The sequence below is a fragment of the Leptonychotes weddellii genome, chromosome 13 (assembly GCF_054177405.1).
Source record: "Leptonychotes weddellii isolate Sample4059 chromosome 13, ASM5417740v2, whole genome shotgun sequence".
NCBI classification, from domain to species: Eukaryota; Metazoa; Chordata; class Mammalia; order Carnivora; family Phocidae; genus Leptonychotes; species Leptonychotes weddellii.
Genome location: NC_138381.1, coordinates 36,038,739 through 36,062,868, shown reverse-complemented (window position 1 = coordinate 36,062,868; position 24,130 = coordinate 36,038,739). Strand labels below are relative to the sequence as shown.

General features: G+C 34.1%; 1 protein-coding gene across 1 annotated transcript in view; it reads right to left on the bottom strand.

The window, feature by feature from the left end:
• Nucleotides 1-24,130, bottom strand: part of CCDC178 (coiled-coil domain containing 178) — a 346,874-nt gene that overhangs the window by 31,137 nt on the left and 291,607 nt on the right. Inside the window, exon 19 of the mRNA XM_081802535.1 lies at nt 9,782-9,916. Within this exon, the coding sequence (XP_081658661.1) occupies nt 9,782-9,916 (135 nt within the window). The remainder of the gene's footprint in view (nt 1-9,781; nt 9,917-24,130) is intronic.

The following is a 24,130-nucleotide window of genomic DNA, read 5'->3' as shown; positions in this document are numbered from 1 at the left end:
CATGGAACGTTTTTCCATTTCTTTGTGTCTTCCTCAATTTCTTTCATGAGTATTTTATAGTTTTCTAAGTACAGATCCTTTGCCTCTTTGGTTAGATTTATTCCTAGGTATCTTATGGTTTGGGATGCAATTGTAAATGGGATTGACGCCTTAATTTCTCTTTCTTCTCTCTTGTTGTTGGTGTATAGGAATGCCACTGATTTCTGTGCATTGATTTTATATCCTGTCACTTTACTGAATTCCTGTATGAGTTCTAGCAGTTTTGGGGTGGAGTCTTTGGGTTTTCCACATAAAGTATCATATCATCTGCAAAGAGTGAGAGTTTGCCTTCTTCTTTGCTGATTTGGATGCCTTTTATTTCTTTTTGTTGTCTGATTGCTGTGTCTGGGACTTCTAATATTATGTTGAATAGCAGTGGTGATAGTGGACATCCCTGCCATTTTCCTGACATAAAAAAAAAATACTTTATAGTTTTCCAAGTATAGGTCTTTCACCTCTTTGGTTAAATTTATTCTTAGATGTTTTATATCTTTGGTGCAACTGTAAATGGGACTGTTTTTTAAATTTCTATTTCTGCTGTTCATTTTTGGTGTATAGAAATCCAACAGATTTCTGTACATTGATTTTATATTCTGAAACTTTTGATTTCATTTATCAGTTCTAGCAGTTTTTTTGTTGGAGTCTTTAGGGTTTACTATATATTGTATCATGTCATCTACAAATAGTGGAAGTTTTACTTCTTCCTTACCAATTTGGATGCCTTTTATTTCTTTTTTGTTATCTAATTGCTGTAGCTAGGACTTCCAGTACTATGTTGAATAAAAGTGGTGAGTGGACATCCGTGTCCTTTTCCTGACCTTGGGCAAAGCCCTCGGTTTTTTCCCATTGAGTAAGATGTTCACTGTGGGTTTTTCATATAAGGCAATTATTGTGTTGAGGTATATTCCCTCTAGACCTACTGTGTTTAGGATTTTTATCATGAATGATGTACTTTGTCAAATCCTTTTTCTGCATCTATTGAAATGATCATATGGTTTTTATCCTTTCTCTTATTGATGCGCTGTATCACGTTGATTGATTTGCAAATATTGAACCACCCCTGCACCCTGGGGATAAATCCCACTTGATTGTGGTGTATGATCTTTTTAAAATATATTGTTGGATTCAGTTTGCTAATATTTTGTTGAGGATTTTTGCATCTATGTTCATTAGAGATATTGGTCTGTAGTTCTCTCTCTCTCTCTCTCTTTTGTGGTGTCTTTATCTGGCTTTGGAGAATACTGGCCTCATAGAATGAATTTGGAAGTTCTCCTTCATCTTCTGCTGTTCAGAATAGGTTGAGAAGAGTAGATATTAACTCTTCTTTAAATGTTTGGTAGAATTTGCCTGTGGAGCCATCTAGTCCTAAACTTTTGCTTGTTGGGAGTTCTTTGATTACTAGTTCAATTTCATTGCTGGTAATCGGGTATTCAGATTTTCTATTTCTTCTGCCTCAGTTTTGGTAGGTTATATTAGGAATTTATCCATTTATTCTAGGTTGTCAAATTTGTTGGCATATAATTTTCTGTATTATTCTCTTATAATTGTTAGTATTTCTGTGTTGTTGGCTGTTATTTCTCCTCTTTAATTTGTGATTTTGTTTATTTGAATTCTCTCTCTCTCTCTCTCTTTTTTTTTTTTGATGAGTACGGTTAGAGGTCTATCAATTTTGTTGATATTTGGAAAGAACCAGCTCCTGGTATCTTTGCTCTGTTCTATTGTTTTTTAAGTTTCTATATCATTTATTTCTGCTCTAATCTTCATTATTCTTTCCTTCTGCTGGTCTTGGGTTTTGTTTGTTCTTTTTCTAGCTCCTTTAGGTGTAAGTTTACGTTGTATATTTGAGATTTTTTTCTTGTTTCTTGAGGTAGGCTTGTATTGCTATAAACTTCCCTTTAAGAACTGCTTTTGCTGCATTCCAAAGATTTTGGACCATTTTATGCTTTCATTTTCATTTGTTTCCAGGTAATTTTTAATTTTTTCTTTAATTTCTTGGTTGGGCCATTCATTGTTTAGTATGTTATTTAATTTTCATGTATTTGTGTTCTTTCCAAATTTTTTTCTGGGGTTGATTTCTAGTTTTATAGTGTTGTGGTCAGAAACGATTCGTGGTTTGACTTTGATCTTTTTAAATTTGTTTAGACTTGTTTTGTAGCCTAATATATGGTCTATTCTGGAAAATGTTCCATGTGCACTTGAAAGGAATGTGTATTCTGCTATTTTAGGATGGAATGTTCTGAATATATCTGTTAAATCCATCTGGTCCAGTACGTTATTCAAAGCCATTGTTTCCTTGCCGATTTTTCTGTTTGGATGATCTGTCCACTGATATAAGTGGGGTGTAAGTCCCCTACTATTATTGTATTACTATCAGTTAGTTCCTTTATGTTTGTTATTAGCTGTTTTATGTATTTGGGTGCTCCCATCTTGGTGCATAAATATTTACAATTGTTGTATCTTCTTGTTGGATTGTCCCCTTTGTTATTATATAGTGCCCTTCTTTGTCTCCTGTTACACACTTTGTTTTAAAATCTATTTTGTCTGATATTAGTATGGCTACCTGGCTTTCTTTTGACATTCATTTTAATGCTAAATATTTCTTCATCATCTCACTTTCAATCTGGATGTATCTTTAGGTCTGAAATGAGTCTCTTATAGGCAGCATATAGATGGGTCTCGTTTTTTTAATCCACTCTGTCACCCTATGTCTTTTGATTGGAGCATTTAGTCCATTTACACATTCAAAGTAATTACTGATAGATATGTATATATTGCCATTTTGTTACTTGTTATGTGGTTGTTTTTGTAGTTTTCCTCCGATCCTTTCTTCTCTTGTTCTCTTTCCTGGTTTGTTGGCTTTCTTAGTGATATACTTGGATTCTTTTCTCTTTGCATATCTATTACTGGTTTTTGATTTATGGTTACCATTAGGTTTTTATATAACATCTTCTGCATATAGTAGTCCACATTAAGTTGATGGTTGTTTAAATTGGAACCCATTCTTTACTCCTCTCCCCTCCATGTTTTAGGTATATGGCATTATATTTTACATCCTTTTATTTTGTGAAGCCCTTGACTGATTTTTATAGATATACTTATTTTTACTCCTTTTGTGCTTCCAACTTTTTATACTCTCACTTATGGTTTTTCTTTTCCACTCAAAGGGTCCCCTTTAATATTTCTTGTAGGGCTGGTTTAGTGGTCATGGCTCCTTTAGATTTTGTTTGTCTCAAAAACACTTTGTCTCTTGGGACGCCTGGGTGGCTCAGATGGTTAAGCATCTGCCTTCGGCTCAGGTCACGATCCCAGGGTCCTGGGATCGAGTCCCGCACTGGGCTCCCTGCTAGGCGGGGAGCCTGCTTCTCCCTCTGCCGCTGCCTCTCTCTATCTCTCTCTCTGACTCTCATGAATAAATAAATTAAAAAAAAATTAAAAAAAAAACACTTTGTCTCTTCTACTCAGAATGATTGCATTGCTGGATAGAATATTCTTGGCTGTAGATTTTTCCCTTTCAGCACTTTGACTATATCATGCCACTCCCTTTTGGACTAGAAAGTTTCTGCTGAAAAAATCCACTGATAGCCTTACGGGGTTTCTCTTGTAACTGTCTTCTTTTCTCTTGCTGCTTTAAAATTTTTTTCTTTATCACTATTTTTTGTCATTTTAATTACTACGTGTCTTGGTATGGACCTCCATGTGTTGATTTTGTTGGGGACCTCTGTGCCTCCTGGAATCTGGATATGTTTCCTTCCCCAGATTAGGAAAGTTTTCAGCTATTATTTCTTCCAATAAATTTTCTGCCCCTTTTCTCTCTCTTCTTCTTCTGGGATCCCTATAATATGAATGCTATTAAACTTGATGGAGTCATGGATTTCCCTAAGTCTATTCTCATTTGCATAATCCTTTTTCTTCTCATTTGCTCAGCTTGATTACTTTTCATTACTCTGTCTTCCAGGTCATTGATCCGTTCCTCTGCTTCCTCTAGCCTGCTGTTTATTCCACCAAGTGTATTTTTTAATTTCATTTATTATATTCTTCATCTCTGATTGATTCTTTTTAATCTCTTTGTTAAGGGTCTCACTGATGTTCTCCACTCCTTCTCAAGTCCAGTGAGTGTCCTTATGATCATTACTTTAAATTCACTATCTGGCATAACACTTATATCCATTTTGCTTAGTTCTCTTGTGGTTTTGCATGGTTCTCTCATTTGGGACATACTCCTCTGTCTCATCATTTTGTCTACTTCTCTGTGTCTTTTTCTTTGTGTTGGGAAAGTCAGCTACATCTCCTGCTCTTGAATGTAATGGTTTTATGAAAAAGAGATCCTGTAGTGCCCTGCAGTGCAATGTCCTTTGTTCCCTAGAATCTGGTGCTTTAGGGAGTGTCTCCTATATGTGTTACATCTGCCCTGCTGTTGTGTCCTAGCCAACTTTTCCTTCAGTCCAGTCATTTGCAGAGGCTCTCTTTGCCTGTTGTGGGCCATGTTTGGTCACTGGCTGGATGGGGTGCATCTTAACAAGGTGTGCACTGGTCTGCTTGTGAAACGAGGCCTGCTGCCACTGCCACTGTGGCCACTGAAGCTGAGGTCCCATAAAATGGTTGGGTTGGGAGATGAGGTGTTGGTGGGGTTTGTGCTGGTCTTCTGGGAGGAGGAGACTTTCAGCACCTGGACTGAGGCAAGAGTGACTGGGAAGGGTGAATACACAGAAATGTGGGGGACAGGGCTTGGTGTAAGCAAGTTAGGTAGTGAGTGTTGGCACCATGCTGGTCTGCTCAGGTGGCCCTTTGTTTATGCTTGGAGGTGGGGGAGTGAATTGGTGCCTTCAGCTCCTCTGTTCCTGAGGGGTCTCCCTGTGATCACTGCCTCTCTGGCCATGCTCTGAGATGAGTAAATAACTCTCCCTCCAGTATGGCCCTGGCATTTTTCAAACTTCTGCTTCCATGTTGTATCTCCATGGGCTTTTGCCATGTTGTCTCTTTAAGGGTAGGGACTCTACTTCCTAATGCTCTCCAGGCTCTCCTGAAGTTGAACCCACTGATTTTTTAAAATCCCATGTTTTAAGTCCTGGTAGTTGTACAAACTCACAAGATTCATCCCTTCTCATTTTCAAAGCCATATGTTATGGGGATTTACCTTCCCTGTGAGGGCTTTCCAGTGTGATAGTCTACTTTTTGCCCTTCTCCACACCATGGGCTCTCTCCCCTCTGCTGACAGTCACAGTCTGGTCTGATTCACTCCCAAACTCCCATCTTCACCCTTCCTGTCTTCTTTGATGTGGCCTCTTCTCTACCTTTAGTTGTGGAGTTTGTTCTGCAAATCTTCAGGTTGATTTCTGGGCTATTCATGCTGATGTGAGTGTTATCTAGTTATATCTGTGGGACAAGGAGAGCTTAGGGTCCTCCTACTCTGCCACCCTCCCAACCTCCAACCAAGTGATTTTAAATTTTTATCCTGTGTTTTTTTCTGGCTTTTTTCCATTTGCATAGCTGTCTTCCAGAAATAAGAAATTGGTCTGTCCTTATATGTATTATGTGTGTGTGTGCATGCACAAATGTCTGAAATGACTAAACACCTTATTTCTGTGCCATCAAAATTCTTGGCAAAGCACCTAGAGAATGCTTTTGTTTATTAATGTATAGAAATGTAGGCACCTTGAGCTTGAAAGACCTTTGAGGTTATCACATTAAATCCTAATAAACCGCTTCACCAATTCACATAATAATCAATTCACTCAACAAATATTTTTGAGTACTTATGTATTAAGTACTTATATATTAAGAACTGTAGTTGGTGCCAGGAGGATAAAGATAAACAAATAAGACATGCTTTTCAAAGGAGAAGGCTCACATTCTAGTGGGTGAGGACATACAGACCACACACAAATGTTTGTTCAAGGAGGTCAGGTGAACATTCCAGGAGTGCAGACTGAGAAGCTGCTCTCTGGGCTGACTCTTAGCCAGTTTGCTTTCCCTCAACCACTGCAATGCTTCTGCTCGAGCACTAGCAGTGCATGGTTAGAGAGCAAATATTTTCATATTGAGCCCAAACCCACCCTTCCATTATGGGTCCAGGTGTTGCCAACCTTCACTTAGTCCTTTAGATGTTTGACCTTCCAAAGTCTTTTCCTTTTACAATTAAACATTCTAAATTTGTATATTTCTCTCTCTCCCTCTCCCTGTTTTTTATTAGATTGCTGCTTTCTAGTATATCAATATGGCCCTTAAACTATACTTCCCAACCTTTATAAAATACTGCAGATATACTCAACTTTTGAAGTGCAATGGGACTATCATCTCCTTTAACAAGACAAAACATTTGTGCCTTCGAAGTCTAAGATCACATGAACATGTCTGCCACATCACATTCTCTTATTTAAATGATGAGTTAATATTCAGTCTTTTTTCCAAATAAGATGCCAAAGGGGTATTAAAAATCACAGCATTAAATAAGTTAAAAATAAAAAGAGAAAAATAATGCAATGATAGTACCTTATATGGGCTGAGATGTGAGGTTAGGACTATAAAATATGCCCTACAAGTGTCAGATTCAAGAAGTCTCATGTGCTTGCCAGAGCTGGAACATGGCATTGGTCTTAAGATAGTAGTAGCTCACTTTGGCTCATGTTAAAATTATAGTCAACTAAAATCCATATATATATATATATTTTATATAAATGGCTTCGATGTCAAATACACCAATACTTTATTTCAATTATAGTTCATCTTACTAGTTTCTGTTTGATTATGTTTTCAAAAGCTTATGTGGTCCACCTGGTTTTCTGCCATCTGTAGATTTACCAATTATGCTTTTTTTTTTGGATAGTCCTGCAATTGCTTCAAGCCCAAGGGTGAAACAAAGTTTCCTTTTTCTGCTTAACGTTTATTTTGAGTTGATTTTGCTCAATACCAGTTATATACAATTTACTTTTTAAAGATTCATCAGATGATTTTCTCATCAAATCATTCACTAATACCTTTTTTTTATAATTTGCTAATATCCTATGGCATCATTTTAATATTACCTTCAAAATATAAAACATTAGATTCCATAGTATTGACATGCTATTAAATTATATGAAAATAGAGAGCAATAGCATCTGGTCTGTTAAGCAATTTTTAGCCATGTTGACTCAAATTATAGAGACTGATACCTGCAGACTCACTCTGCAAACATACTGAATCACTCTATCATGCTGTCATTTAAAAAATTTTGAGGGACACCTGGGTGGCTCAGCTGGTTAAGTGTCTGCCTTCAGCTCAGGTCATGATCTCAGGGTCCTGGGATCGAGTCCTGTGTCAGGTTCCCTCCTCTGTGGGGAGTCTGCTTCTCCCTCTGCCCCTCTCCCTGCTTGTGCTCTCACTCTCTCAAATAAATAAATAAAACTTAAAAAATAAAATAAAAAAATAGAAAATGTTGATATAATAAGTGAAAACAAGTTAGTCATGGAATACCTTCAGATAAATTTAATGGCCTTACACACTAAAAACCAACTAAGCAAGAACTGAACTAATTTCACTGATGATGTACAGCCCCAAAGGAGCTTCGACTCTTCTAGGAAGAAAAGCACAGCAACAAGTAGAAGGAGTAAGGTGCTGAAAATACAACTGTGGTTTGGTGATATGTACAGAGTACAGTAGGAGGTAAAGAAAAGGAAGGTGCTCAGGAAGGATTTTGTAGAGATGTTTGCTTTGAGTCAGATGTTCTTTAACAGGTAAGATAATAAGAGTATTACAGAAAGAGGTTAAGGTATAGGCACAGGCAAGGAAGGAGTTAAAGAAGAGGTTTCACACTAGAGGAATTTTGGAGCAGCTGATACAGACTTTAAGGAACTAATCTGGAGAGAGATAAAGCTGGGAAGTTTAGCAAGAACTGGGTCATGACGGTCATTGTGTACCATGCTGAGAGTTTAGGAGTTAAGTTTTTCAGAGGGTTGCCCATGTTTCTATAGTTTTATGGCAAGATCCTGAAAATTATGTTTCAGTATTCCTATTAAAAGTCAAAGTTGAAATATTCTAAACTGAAATCATCTCCATCAGATAAGAATTCACTAAATTATGTTCCTCAAATTCCCCAAACACAATCCAGCCTTGTTACTGTGTCTCTAGAAGCAGAGTAGTTGAATCTTTCTACTGATACTATGCTATCATTTCTAACTCTTCATTTCCATTGTTACATAACAGCCATCAATATAAGTAATTTAAAATCAAATTTGTTAAAAAATGCATTGGTGAATTTCTAATAAAAATTAGAATAAGGATTATTGTAGGTTAGGGATTGAGAGTTCACTTTAACGATATTCAAAGTTTCTACTGACATTTTCAATATTTCAAAATATACCCTAATTTACAATGAGGATTTCTCACTTTAGAATGTTTACAGTTAGGCAGAAGTATGAGATTTTTTTAAAACAATAAATAGAACATGCAAATTACCTTTGGATATTTAAAAGGGAATCACAAGTTATAGGCACTCCATAATTTTTAATGTACTATCTGTTAACAGACTTTTAAGGGAAAAAAAAATCAAGATCCTGACTTCAAAAACACTGCAACTGTAGTTTATACTCAAGTTTGTATATGCGTATCTATTAAACCTACACATTTAAATTCTACCTTTTCAAAACTTTAAATTTCTATTATTTTAAATTTTTGTTATAATCCATTATCAGTAGAATCTTTATATAAAGTACTTGTACATATATAAAGTGCATATACATCTTATATATGTACTTCATATGATAGATACACACACACACACACACACACCCTCAGAGGAAAACAGCAAAAATAGCCGCCAGTAAAAATGAAATTTGAAATAGCTTTGGAAGTGTTTTGCAAAATCCTTTGATTATGGTAAATTATGCATCATGAAGTGCACACGTAATTAAAATATTTAGAAAAAGATTTGGTTTGTTTAGGTTCAGCATGCATTGTTTATGCTGCAAGTTAATAAAGATTATGGTTTTAAAGAGCATGTGCATTTTATATTATAGAACAGGTGCTTCTATTTTTTGTTTTTTAATAGAACAAGGTGGGGTTTGTTTTATTTTCCTTTGGAAAGTCATGTTTTATTCATATTATAACATTTCAAATAGTAAAATATTAATCTAAAAAATTTAATTTTCCCAAAATAGTCTTTACATAGTTAATATGGATTTCTAAAATAGATCAGAGTCTTAAAATAAAGACAACGGATCCACTAAAAGTTTTTACAGAGACAAAGAGTAAAATTTCACATGCATCTGGAACCACAGTTATATTCTAATCCCAAAGTGCTTATTTTTCAAATAAAGTTATCTCTAAATCTTCTTAGGAGGACAAGCCTCTTTTGAAATGGAAGGGGAAAGAAAACAGGTAAATAAGATAAACATAAGTGTCATTTTTACTGAAGTAGATTTCACACAAAAGCAACAGAAGGCAACTGTTGACGATATCTCTTAAACAGCTGAATGGCATCTGCAAAGCCTGAAGATTTGAAAATATATATTTATACCAAATGTATTTATAAAAATCTGTTTTGAGGTTTGTGAAAAGTAAGTTCACTCTCCCTTTTCCCCCAAAGTATGCATGGTGTATATGCTAACTTACTGAATTCATCCTTCATGCAATTCCAGTTTATTAAAGAGGTTAAAAATTTATAAAACTCTGATGGGATATGGTTTTAATGCTTCATCACACTACCCATCATTTGCTTTTCAATCTAGATCAGAATGATCTTTCCTACTTCCCTGCAATCACCTACCTGCACAGCTAATATTTTCTGAATACTCTCCTGAGAGTCTGTCTGGAACTTGGCCAGCCTCATCTGGCTGTAGAGGACCACCAGTTTGAAGTGCTTCTGCCACACCTTGTGTATCCTTCTTTGCAGCTGACAGAGCTAAAGGGAAGAGGGAGGGGGGAAAAACACAAGTAGAGTAGGAGAGGAAATTAATGGCAGTGTTCAAGAAGAATGATGGAGGGAAATATAGAAAGCAGTCAATAGCCCATTCTGCACTGTACGGACCTGACAGGAATTTCACAGTCTCTTGATTTTCCAGCCCACTCATGTGCATTCATCAGAAACCAGTCACATCTGGCCGCCAGGATGGGGGGTTAATTTTCTCTAAATGCCTCAGCAGTTTTGTTCTAGCTGAGGCAAACTCTGTGACTGCAAAGCTGATGAGTAAAATATTTCTACTTCACCCAGTTTAACTCAAAACCGATAGCCTCGGGACATATTGAACCTTTCTTTAAAAAAAAATAATCTTTTGAAGCTTTTTTGAATGGCACATCAGGTTAAGCCAAAGTTTAAAAATGCAACTTGGAGACTGTGATGGACACCATTGCTTCTTTTTTTTTTTTTTTCCTCATAAAGCTTACCATTGCTTGGCAATGTGTGCTTTAGACCATGACAAAACTAAAGAGAATTAACTTAGCCATCAGCTGCTGAGGGAGAACAATAACAGGGAAGAGATTTCCAGCAAGAACTCTCTATTAATCTACCTCCCTCTGACTATGTGACATGGAGACATCTCACTGCACTAACATACAGTGGACGCAGTGCTTAGAGGTGAAACGTTCAATACTGCATCTACACAGAAAAAGACTTCTCCTATGAGGCATTCTATACTTTTTGGATGTTTAGTATAAAATCAAACAACAACAACAAATACGGTAGAAGTTTTACCAAAACAATGAACATATGTCACTCAACAGTTAACACAGCCACACCATATAGAATTTTTATAATTAGGTTATTTTTGAAGAAATAAACTTCATAAAAATTAATTTTAAAAACCGTACTAAAATATATTCTGTCACTGAAACCTTTTTTTTTTTTTTTTTGGTGATGTGGATAGTTGTTTATGTTGACTTCTTCTTAGAATGAAAAATAAACACCAAAAATTTCATATCAGACATCTTCACAACAGAATAAAAACATGTCACAAAGTAGGGCTATTTTATGTCTTATTTATTGATCTGAGCACATGTAAAGGATCCCATGCAAAACTTCACCAGACTGCATGGATGACTTGTGAACTTTTCTGGAAGCGTATTTCAATAAAACAGTTTACTTAAAAACAACAATTTTTTTTAAAGATTTTATTTATTTATTTGAGAGAGAGAGAATGAGAGAGGGAGAACATGAGAGGGAGGAGGGTCAGAGGGAGAAGCAGACTCCCCGCCGAGCAGGGAGCCCGATGCGGGACTCGATCCCGGGACTCCAGGATCATGACCTGAGCCGAAGGCAGTCGCTTAACCAACTGAGCCACCCAGGCGCCCAAAAACAACAATTTTAAAAATAGTCACCTGGTGTGAATTGTGAATTGTTTATAATCATTATCTTCATTATGCATCATAATAAGCAACACATAGGTATTTATGTAAGTCCACAGAATAATGAAACCACTATTCTTGGTTAATTGGTTAACTTGTGAAATAAGAATAACCTTGAAAACTATAGAATTTTCAGCTTGCTAAATGCTGAAATATATTACCTGGAATTTAAGGACATTTTAGATAATTTAGGCTATTGAGTTGAAAATTAACATCACTTTTTGAAGAGAAAGTCTGTCATTATTAAGTGGTTTTCTGTAATATTTAGTAGTTTTAATATAATATTAAATTTTTTTTTCTGCCAAATCTGACAGCCACTGGGGGAGCATATGCTGTTATCTTAAAATACTCACTAAGATGTTAAGACGCTTTAGTCTAAGCATTACACCATTATTAAGGTATCTGCAAATATGACAAGGGCAAATAAGAGGAATATGAGTTTTAGAGGAATTCCTTAAACTGAAGGTAACTTTTTTACAAGTGGGAGCTCTCAACATGTGAAAGGTTTTTACAAGTGGGGGAGCTCATTAACCAAAGTGAACTGAATGGTAATGCTACCCATCTTTCTCTCTACTTAAGTAGAGAAGTTCCTTATGTATCAACTAAAAAAGAGTAATATCTCAAAGTGTTTTTTTTTAATTTTAGATTTATAGCTAATAAGCTTCTGAAAAAAGAATGGGGACAGAAAAAAACTGAAGGAATTCTTAGAATCAACATCCAGTAAAAGTCACATATATACACATACATATCCACATTAAAGACAATGAGATGATCAACAATAATATATATGGAAAAATATTTAAGGTGCTAGAAATGACAGTTGATTTGAATATGATGACAACTATTTTAAGAAAATTGTTATGGTAAAAGCCCAACTGTAAGATGTTAGTAGACAGTAATCACTCAATAAATACTGAAATTAAATCAATAAAGTGAACTGGTAAAATTTTAGTGGTGAAGCAAAGGAGCGAGTAAGACTTTCAAGAACTTAATAATTAATGAGAGAAGAGAAAGATAAGCCAAGTGAATGTAAGAGACACAAAAATATATAAAGGGAAAACTAAAGAGAGAGAATTCAGTTGTGAGTGGAAAAGTCCTTTAGGTAGACACAGAATTTAGGTTGGAAAGCCAAAGGAACTGGAATGATTTTTGATCTCTCCAACTTCAATTAAACTCGTGTTTCTGAAATGAAACTCTTCAGTGATTACATTCTTGAAATGTAATCATTTATTTCTGAAATGATTATATTCCTGCCCTCTCCTTCAGATTTTAGGGAAGATAAGGTGAGAGGAGGAAGTGTTAGAGAAACAAAAAAGAACAGTAAGGGACACAAACACACTGGATGGGGTTACAGCAAGGGCACTGTAAGGACTTGCCAAGTACTTAGAAGTAAGAATGGAATTTAGAGCCACTGATGGAGTAACTAGGCTGCTGCTTAGTCTCTAGCACATATTACAAGAATTTTGGAAAAGAATGGATAAGATTCTCATAGAAAACTCAGAAGGAGCATACTGGCACAGGAAAAGAGTCATTTTGAAAAAAGATCCTCAACTTCAGTGCCCTCGGTTTTGTACACAAAAGAGAAAAGAGGATATTCAACTGCATCAGGAGCGCTGAAACAGGAAACAGCTGGTGTGTACTCTCAGACATTTAAAATGGCAAAAAGGAATGGTAGAGTTTTCTGACAATGGTTTCTGGCCAGTTTGAATTTGTGGTAGATTTGGTAAGTTGGGCTCTAGTTCTTGCTTTGTGAGTTCTTTGCTGAAGGAAGCCCAAAGATAGAATTTGTTGTTATTTCTTTTGAGATAATGATCACTATGTAGCTATTCACAAAGAAAAAAAATCAATGTCTATTTTGACATGGTATTTAAGATACAGAGAGTTGATGTCAATGTTAGCATTGCATCCAATGTCCATTTGTATATAATATACATTTGGTAAAAATCCCTTCTGATTAAATTTGATTAGGTTCTTTTTATTATATTTATTAACATTTTAAAGCTTGATATTCTCTGACAGTAAAACAGAGTAAATTAATGTTGTCACTTGCAAGAATGAAAGATTCTCCATTCTCCTATTTTAATATACTTTTGTATATTATATGGATTCTGTTTTTAATCCAAGTTATTTTGATGACCTATATAAATTCATGCTAACTCCCATATATCACATAAACCTGGCTTTAATACTAAATGTAATAATGTATATATTACAACACACAAAACCTCTAATTAAATAGGTTTAAATTTATATTATTTTACTGCTGTTATGCATGTTAAAATTATAATATGCTAAGACTAATATGAACTATTTGATATCCCAATCACAAGTTCCAAAAACATTAGGCACAGCCATAACCAAATTAGCACTGAAATATTGTCTTACACCATTCTCATGTTCTCAGCATTGAAAGTAGAACTTTCAAAGCATCACTTTTTCAGGTATTTTCTGTGGCCAGCTTGGAGTATACAGTTGTGTGGTTTGCATTATGGAGGACACAAAAATAAAGCCTTGTTATCCTAGCCCAAAGGAGACAATTGGGGCACATTGTGAAGAATGGAGTAATATAGAGTTGAAGTATATTTGTTATTTACTATCAGAGAAAAACAGTGTTCATAGATGTGATTTTAAAAATAGACCCTCAAATTATTTGATAATCCTCCTGAAGCAGGAGGGTTTAAAAGTAGACCCTCAAATTATTTGAAAATCCTCCCTTTGAGTGTAGGCTGGACTTAGTGACTGTCTTGTAAAGAACAGAATAGGGCAGAAGATAGTATGCACTTCCAAACACACACACACACACACACACACACACACACACACACACACACACCACCTGAGGCTTCTGTCTTGGGTTTTCTCTCTCTCTCATTCTCTCAGATGTTTTGATCTAGGAATAGCCAGCTCCCATGTTGTGTAAGCAGCTCTGTGAAAGACCCACATGGTGAGGAATTGAAACTTCTTTTTGCCAACAGCCCCCTGTGAGTGATCTTGAAAGCAGATTCTCCAATCTCTTCAGATGACTGCCACCCTGACCAACAACTTGACTGCAACCTTATAGGAGACCATGAGCCAAAATCACCCATCTATGCAGCTCCTGGTTCTTGTCTTTCAGAAACTTTGTGAGAAAATAAGTGTTTATTAGCTTAAGCTGCTAAATTTAGGGACAATTTGTTGCAGCAATAGTTAATGATAGATTTTAAACTCTTTTTCTTTCTTCTCTCTTTGCCTAGCCAGAAAATAATTTACTATCCATATTTTCTGAATGTAAAGCAAAAGTGATCTCCTAATTCACTGTTTGGTTTAAGACTGAAGCTGAAAATGATTTATTAGTAATAAGAGAGTGATTAATAAATACTTATTGATTGATAGAATGTAGTTTGTACCATCTAGGAGCTCATTAATTGAAGACAGTGTAAAGGAACTATAATTTAATAGTTCCAGAAATTTAAAAATGGTTCATTATCAGCAAATATTTTCATGAAATACATCAATATATCAAAGAAAAAATAATCATCCCCAAGAGAAGTCGATATGAATAAACACAGAACAAAAACAATCAACAATGAAAAAAATTATCTTAGCAAACTAGGAATAGGAACAGAAGAAAATTTCTTTAACCTGATAAAGCTATAAACCCAAAACTTTCAACAAATATTTTAGTAAATAGAGATACTTTAGAAACATTCCCATAAATGTCAGGAAAAATACAGAAAGGCTATCAGGAATCAGTACCTCTTTTCAAAATTTTATTGCAGATACTGGCCAAAGCAATAAGAAAATGAAAGAAAAAAATAGATATGAGAGAAAGAATGCCTACACAGAAAATTAAAGAGGTTCTAAAAATCAACAATAGGAGGCAATTAGAGAGTTTAGGAACTTTTTTGCCTGTAAGATCAGCACTGAAAAAAATAACATTAAAAATTAGTTATAACCAATTTTGAATCATGATTCTAAAATACCATTCATAATCACAATACAAAACGTAAGATGTCTAGGTTTCAATCTATTAAAGAATATGTAGAGAAATATACACAGAAAGTTAAAAAACATTTTTTAAAAATATAAAGTAATAACTAAATAAATGGAGAGGTATAATCTGTCCACATAGGGGACATGTCAGTGTTTCGCAAAGTGGTCTACAATCTCATCAGGTTTCATAGAACTTGATCTAAAACTTATATGGAAGAATAAAGGACTGAAAACAGCTAAGACAATTGTGAAATAGAAGAACAAGCTAAAAAAAAACTTGACATATATAAACAAGTAGGAACTAACAGTAATGTCAGCATTGGAATGGATAAGCATTAGGTCAGAAAAGAGATGAACAAGACATTCATATAAAATATATAAGTTTGAAATATGACACAGCATTTAAATTAGTGGAGAAAGGATGGCATAATTGATTTTCTCTATACAAGTCTCTAAAATAAAACTAGATCCTTAACTTATAATACACACTAACATAAAAGCTAGGTAGACTAAATTGAGAAAAGATAAATTTAAAACTGACCTTTAGAAGGGGAAGCAGTTTTAAATAAAATACTAAAATAATAAATTCTAATGGAAAGAACTGGTAAATTTAATTATACTGAATTTTTTTAAATTTAAATTTAAGCAGAGTAACAAAATTAACCAGAAGTTTAGAAAAAATATTAACAACACAGCTAGCAAGGATTAATTTCTTTAACATAGAAAGAGCCCCTATAAATCAATAAGGAAAAATACAAACAATATACCAGAAAGATGGGCAAATAATACAAATAGGCAATTCACAGAAAAGGAAAGCTATTTTGTCTATAAACATTTGAAAAGATGCGGTTCATATATACAATGGAATATTACTCAGCCATCAGAAAGGATGAATACCTACCATTTGCATCCACATGGATGCAACTGGACGGGATTATGCTAAGTGAAATAAGTCAAGGAGAGAAGACAATTATCATATGGTTTCACTCTTATGTGGAACATAAGGAATAGCACGGAGGACCATAGGGGAAGGAAGGGAAAACTGAATGGGAAGAAATCAGAGAGGGAGACAATCCTTGAGAGACTCTGGGCTCTGGGAAACAAACTGAGGGTTACAGAAGGGAGGGGGTGGGGGAATGGGGTAATCGGGTGATGGGTATTAAGGAGGGCACGTGTTGTGATGAGCACTGGTTGTTAAACACAACTAATGAATCGTTGAACACTTAAAAAAAAAAGAAAAACATGTTCAATCTCAATAGTAGAGCACAAATAAATATGATTTACACTCACCCAATTGGCAATTATTACAAAAAACTGTCCATACCAATTCTTGGTAAGATGTGGAAAAAACTAAACGCTCATACATTGTTCATACATTGTCAAATTTGTGTCTAATTTGACACAAAGACTCTGGAGAACAATCTGACATTATGTATTAAATTTGGAGATGTAGCTCCCCTTTGATCTAGCAATTATACTTAAACCTACATATTCTAGACCAGTAGTTCTCAAGATCAGCAGGATTAGTATCACAACAGAACTTGTTAGAAATATAGTTATTCAGACCTACTGAATCAGAAACTCTGGAGCCCAGCAATTGGTGTTTTAACAAGACTTCCAGGTATCTAATGCATTCTGAAGTCAGAGATACTGCTCTTCAATAACAGTTATAATATGTTCTCAAGGAAACATATAAAATAATGTTAATTTACAGCATTGATTGCAATGGTGAAAATGTGGAAACAATCTAATTGTTTACACTTGAATAATAAAAAATACATTGTAGTACGTTCATACCCTACAGCCTAGAATTTAAAATAAATCCACTAATATTGCATGTGATATATACAGTACAACATTTATACATAAAAATGAAAACTAATAGTTTACATGTAAAATTAATTACAATTAATAAAATTAATAATTAATAAAATTACAATTAATAAAATATGGATAGAATTGATAAATACCTAGTGGTTATCTCAGTAAAGAGGAGGGAAATAATATTAGGAATAGGCAGACAGAGGGTTTTGAGTGTATTCATACTGGTCTAAACATACAAAGCAAATATGCAAATATCGATATTTACAAAGCTGATAAAGGTACACAGAAATTTATGATAAAACTTACATGTACCTTATATATAACTCTGTAACTTACTGTAAGTTTAGTTGTTTCATTAAAAAAAAAAACAACTTACATGTCAGTAAAGACATGTAAGCTTAACCCAACTTTGTCAAAGCATCCTCCATATTTTGTGGTTCAGGATTATTTCTTTTTAGAGAATTTACTATAATCTAGCTTAAAAAATACTATTATATTTGACCATCTGCTAAAATATAAAAAAGGCTTTTGTGTACAAGACTTTTGTTATGTATCCACTAAGCATGATCTTACCTATAATAAAAGAGCTATCCAAAATATTAAAGGAGTTTAAATCAATAAGAAATTAATTACTACTCTTTCCTTCTTAAATTGCCTAAATTTTTTGGTATTTCTCCTCCTCCTGCTCACATAATAAAAGCATTTGTTGAATAGCAACTTTATAACGTATTTCATACTAAATTGAAGATAGATATATAGAAGCCTACTTACACGAGAATTTGAATTTGATAGAATTAGGTGAGGATTGATGGTACATTCATTTGAAAAAGCATAAAAATATGTAAAATGATTAATAGAGCTTTGGAGAAAGTTGTTTATAAGCCTTTAAATTAATCCTTAGACTAAAATTAGTCCTTTTCTGTGGTTTAACTTTTCTAACATTCTCAAATCATAAGATTAGGTCCCTAATAAGAAAAATAGCAGTAAAATTTTTGTATTAGTCATGTTGATATCGTAAAGACACTTTGCTAAGATACACAACAGAGCTCAGATATTAAAAATACATTAATCAAAATAAACAGGAATTTTTGCAACCTTAGACACGTTACTATGTTGAAACAATAGTAGACTAGCCTGTTTTTTCTTTTAAAAATTCCTTATATTGTCTCTGCGTATTACAAAACATAAATGTCATTACAAACATATTTTAAAGATAAAATTAAATCATTTTTAGAGACATATGGTGCCAAAAATTAACTCCCCAAAGCACATAATTTAACTTGCTTTTGCAATTTAAGAACCCTGGAAAAAAAGAAAGGGAACATTTCAAGGAGATGAAAAGTGTCCTTAAAATGAATTTCTGCTTATAAGAATTAGATATAACAACAGTCTTTTTAATTAAAATACAAATACCATATGTATAGTTATCTGAAAATGAACTACAAATTGTTTTGTCAGAAAACAAAGGCCAGTCAATACTGAAAATGCAGAAGTCCCTTAAAACACAAAGGTAATCCTGGGAGGACTGATAGCTCATGGACGGCACTCAAAGTTCTTTGTCTATGAATAATGATTTTTCCATCACTGGAACACCAAAACAACTGCTGAAGATTTGAATGTGTGAGACAGATTGTAAAACAATACTTCATTTATAATTTTTTGAGGAAAAATATCTTTATAAAAAACTGGATGACAGTTCAAAAGTACACAGAATTGTTCTGCATATATGAAAAATCCACTGGATATAACATTCAAACAGGAAATTCATAGGATCACAGCAATAAACAACTCTAATCAAAGTAACATGTAGGACAAACATCAAGGATGTGGAACCTTCCAAATTCTTGAGGTCCAAATCACTCCCCAGTACACTGGAGTGGAAATTGGGAGTGGGTATATGGTGATGACAATGTGTGACAATTGTCAGAGGTTACAGAATTTGTGAAGGGAGTACCTGTGTATTTAATTCACCACAGGTATCTGAAAATTTGAAAGCTCATCTGGTGTGACCACTAGTGAGCTTGGGAATTTCATAGGTGAGAAGGCTGCTGCCTAAGAATAGAAATATTATGAAGAACTTTTACCATGGGAGAAAATTAAAGCATTTCACACAATCTACTTGTATTTTCTATCTATAAACACAGTCAAGCAAATAGTCCAACTGTATGTAGAAGCAGCTCTAAGGAAAAATTACACATATTTGACAAAGGAGAGAAAAAACATGCTATATTCTGCAGATTTGCATTTGTACCTTGGGTAATCCAATTAAAATGATAACCTTTGACAAAATATGATAAAGGGCACTTGGAAAAAGTAACAGTATTTTCCTATAGGAATATATTTCAAATGATAGATAGATAATAGAAACATACATACAGTCATTCATTTGCACTAGAATATTAAAATAATGATTATGATTTCTGACCTGCTCGTTATAAGGTTTTACATAGTGGAAGCATACTTCCTTTCTCTCTTTCTGACAGATAAATAAAACTGATAGGGAAAGATATGTCCATGCAATTTTAATTCAACAGAGTGATGTGAAGTGAATGCAGCTCACAAGGCAAACCTTATCAGTTCTGTTTATCGTAATAACCCAAACAATGGCAATTACAAATTACTCCACAGATTTTTGGCACGGCAGGAATGACAGATATAAAAAATCCAGTTAATTCTGATCTTTTTATAGTACTCAGTTACCAAGCTACACATGTACAATAAACAAATCTCAAAAGTAATGAGATATTTATTATCAAATCTGTTCCACAGATTGGTGTCAAAGATCACATAGCTCATTTCTGGAAACATCCTTTGTCAACTGCTTAGGTATACTTAAAAAAAATAAAATATGACTCACATGCATTCCCAAAACTAGAGCTGGCCTTTAACAATTAATAAAGAACTACTCTTTTATTCTAATGATCTAAAGAATAATACATTTCAAGATTCTGTATTTGGACCTCTGCTAATATATAAAAACACCGATGGCACGAGAAAGCAAGCTGAACTATAACAAACACTACTAAGTCTTGTAGTTAATAGTTAAAGATCACGTCTATCCCTTTCTATGAATATGGACATGTATTTCCTTTGTATATGTTATAACACATACTATGACATAGCAGACAATAACTAATCTAATTTAATTTTTATGTATTTAATAGTAATAAGGTGCAAAACTCACAGACTTCTTAGTTTCACAGATATCCGGTTCTGAAATAAAATTACTGTATTCTATTGAATATTTGATTTAAAAATTATAAAGATAACAATTTAATTTTTTATTCAAATGACTAAATTTCACAGACAAATCCTATGAAGAGCTCAAAACTATTCTAATTCTAAAATTATTGTTTTCTGTGTTTTAAAAAAAGATGTTAAATCAAGAATAAAACAATTTTTAAAATTCTGTAGTAGAAATTATTTTCATAAGAAAAAACTAACATTGCTAAAATGAAAAATTAGCTGCTTTTAAGAAGTTGCAAATGGAATTACATAAAGACTAAAAACAAAAGTTATGCTGTCACTATGCTTTAGAGATGAACATATTCTTAAGGTATCCACTTCCTTGCCTGCTGTCATTTTCCCCAGAGTAATTAAGTCCCTTGATTTTAAAATGTGGTCAAATGAATGCCGTAAACCGGCTTTTTTGGTGTTCATTTATGAGCGGTGGTTGAATAATTTTCTTTGATGAGTATCCACAATATATCTTTATAATCTTATGAGACCCACCCATTCTGATGCAAATGAATTTAAATAATACTTTAAAAATCACATTTGTTTAAAACTAATTCACAATAAAAACATTGTATCAAAAATGATTTATTATAGAGCTCCCTGGTTTATCTAGAATTCGCAGGAATAAATATAGTATTTTTCTACTTTAAAGACATCAAGTCCATTATAAATATCCCCAGTATCTTTGTTTCTTTTACACACAAGTAAACATAAATGTTTCTGAAATTACTTGTTTTAAACTACTTGCAAAAATTCAACTGAAAGTGTAAAGAAAATATGAAACACAATCATGCAATGAGGCAGAGCCTGGGAGCAGAAAGAAACTAGTCTCTAGCTACAAGAAATCAGGGGTCAGGTGAGTATGAACTTCTTTATGAACTACATCTAAAATGCAAAAGTCTTATGACCTTATTCTTGTTTTAGCTTCTTTTTACTTATCTAGTATTATTTTGGCAGCTAGAAGGATTTCAACAATAAGAAAAAAATCTGCAAAATAGTGGAAATTGTCATAGATGCCAAAAATTTACTAATCCACTTGTTGGCTTGAGCAAGAGTATCTAATTGAACATAGGTTACAATAAATATTATCAAAAACATATAATAATAAAGCAGTGCCTTTTAAGAATCAGTTACTAATCTCATTCTTTCAGCAAACACTGTGAAATAAATTCCAAGATACTCAAAGATCTGAAAAGAATGGTGACAATGATTAACACAAATGGAATGATAATAACCCATAGTAAGAAAATTACCAATGTTCTGCTAAATTCTGGAAATTTTTAATGATAAGTAGTGGATGAATCATTGGATATTTGAAAACACAAGCAAATGTAGGTACTAGCATGCTATGTGGCTTTGGGTAATAGTGTCATTTGAACCTTAATTGACTCATTGAAGGAAGAAGTGTAATACTAAATGGATTGCCAGTAAAATATGTAGCCACTTGGCATTTCTGGCTCTCCAGAAGATTTTGGAAATCTCTTGTCTCCTTTTGTGTTTCCATTTCTTCAGCTCCTTCACTGTTCAGACCTCTCCTACCACCTCACTGAAATGGCTCTAGCAAAGATCACCAGCAGGATCTGATATGACTAAAACTAACGACTTTAAAAAACCTTTTTTTTTTTTTTTGAGTATAGTTGACACACAGTGTTACATTAGTTTCAGGTGTACAACATTGTGTTTTACCATCTTTATATGTTATGCTGTGCTCACCACAAGTGTAGCTACCATCTGTCACCATGCAACGCTATTACAATATTGACCTAATTCTCTCTGCTGTACCTTTTATTCCCATCACTTACTCATTCCCAAACTGGAAGCCTGTATCTCCCAGTTTCCTTCATCCATTCTGCTCATCCCCTACAGCCCTTCCCTCTGGCAAACCATCAGTTTGTTCGCTGTATTTACAGGTCTGATTCTGCTTTTTGTTTGTTTATTCATTTGTTTTGCATTTTAGATTCCACATAAGTGAAATCATATAGTATTTCTCTGTGTTTTTCTCTGACTTATTTCACTTAGCATCATACACTTTAGGTCTATCCATGTTGCAAATGGCAAAATCTCATCCCTTTTTTACAGCTGCACAATACTCCATTGTGTATATATCTTCTTTATCCATTCATCTATCAACGGACAGTTAGGTTGCTTCCATATTTTGGCTATTATAAATAATGCTGCAGTAAATATAGGGATGGATATGTCTTCTCTAATTGGTGTTTTCATTTTTTTCAATAACTACTCAGTAATGGAATTATTAGATGATATGGTATTTCAATTTTTAATTTTTTGAAGAACCTCTATACTTCTTTCTGCAGTGGCTGTAACAATTTACAATCCTACCAAAAAGTAGTGCACAAGAGTTCCTTTTTCTCCACATCCTTGTTAACACTTATTTCTTGTCTTTTTGTTTCACAAGCAAAGTTTTTGCTTTCACAAGCAATTTGTAAAAAAGTGTGAGAGTGTTTTTACTAGCAAAGACTTCACATTATTCTCACTTAATGTCAAGCAGAATAAACAAAACATGGCTGTATACATTTACTTGAAAGAAAGAAAGATTTGAAAAAACTTAATCTGGTGACTTTGAAAGGCAGCTGACCCAGTTTGCCACTGGGCAGGTATTTAAATTAATTAATTAATTAAATTAACACCCCCCCCCCCCCGCCATGGAGTCTCTCCTAATACTGCCTTATTTAAAAAATTAGTGCAAAATTTTGGGTAAGACATTATCAAATAAGAGATAATAGTTGAGTCAGAAAGCAGTCATTAATATCAATAAGCTAAACTGAATTCACACAGTGTGCAAGGTAAAAGCATCTTAGTAGAGATGGCCTCCTCAGAGGAAATGGTTTGACAATAAAGCTCAGACTGGAAAAGACTGAAGGAGAAGAATCCAAATCACAAAATTAGGCCAAGTAAAGAGTTTGACATGTCACAGAAGGTGACCAGGATGCAAAGAAGTAGCATGAAGTAATGGGCAGCAAAAATGAAGTGAACATTGCAAAACAGATGGAAGATAGGAATAAGTATATAATGCATAAGTCCACTACACTTTAAGATAATAACAGTGCTTGTTCTGGAAGCACTGCTCTACTGTCAATTTATGCTTATCCTAGTGTCTATAAAATGCCAGCGTATAGCAAACAAGAACCATCTAAAACTTAAACCTGAACTTCTAACCAGAGGGGATGAACAGCATAGAAAATTTTCATAATGCTAATTAACTAAACATTCTCTCAATTTGTGAACCCGGAAAAAAGAGTATATAATGTGGCTATGCAAATTTGTTTTGTTTCTAAGAAAGATATAAAAGTAATACAGGCATGCTTCATTTTACTGCATTTTGCTTTATTGCACTTTGCAGATATTGTGTCTTTTTGCAAATTGAAGGTTGGTGGCAACGCTGCAACAAGCAAGTCTATCAGTGCCATTTTTCCAACAGCATGTGCTCACTTCATGTTCTGTGTCACATTTTTTTTTCATTTTTAAAAATTTTTTATTGTAGGGCGCCTGGGTGGCTCAGTTGGTTAAGAGATTGCCTTTGGCTCAGGTCCTGATCCTGGAGTCCCTGGATCGAGTCCTGCATCGGGCTCCCTGCTCCGCAGGGAGCCTGCTTCTCCCTCTGACCCTCCCCCCTCTCATGTGCTCTCTGTCTCTCTCATTCTGTCTCAGATAAATAAATAAAATCTTAAAAAAAAAAACTTTTATTGTAATGTTAATCACCATACATTACATCATTAGTTTT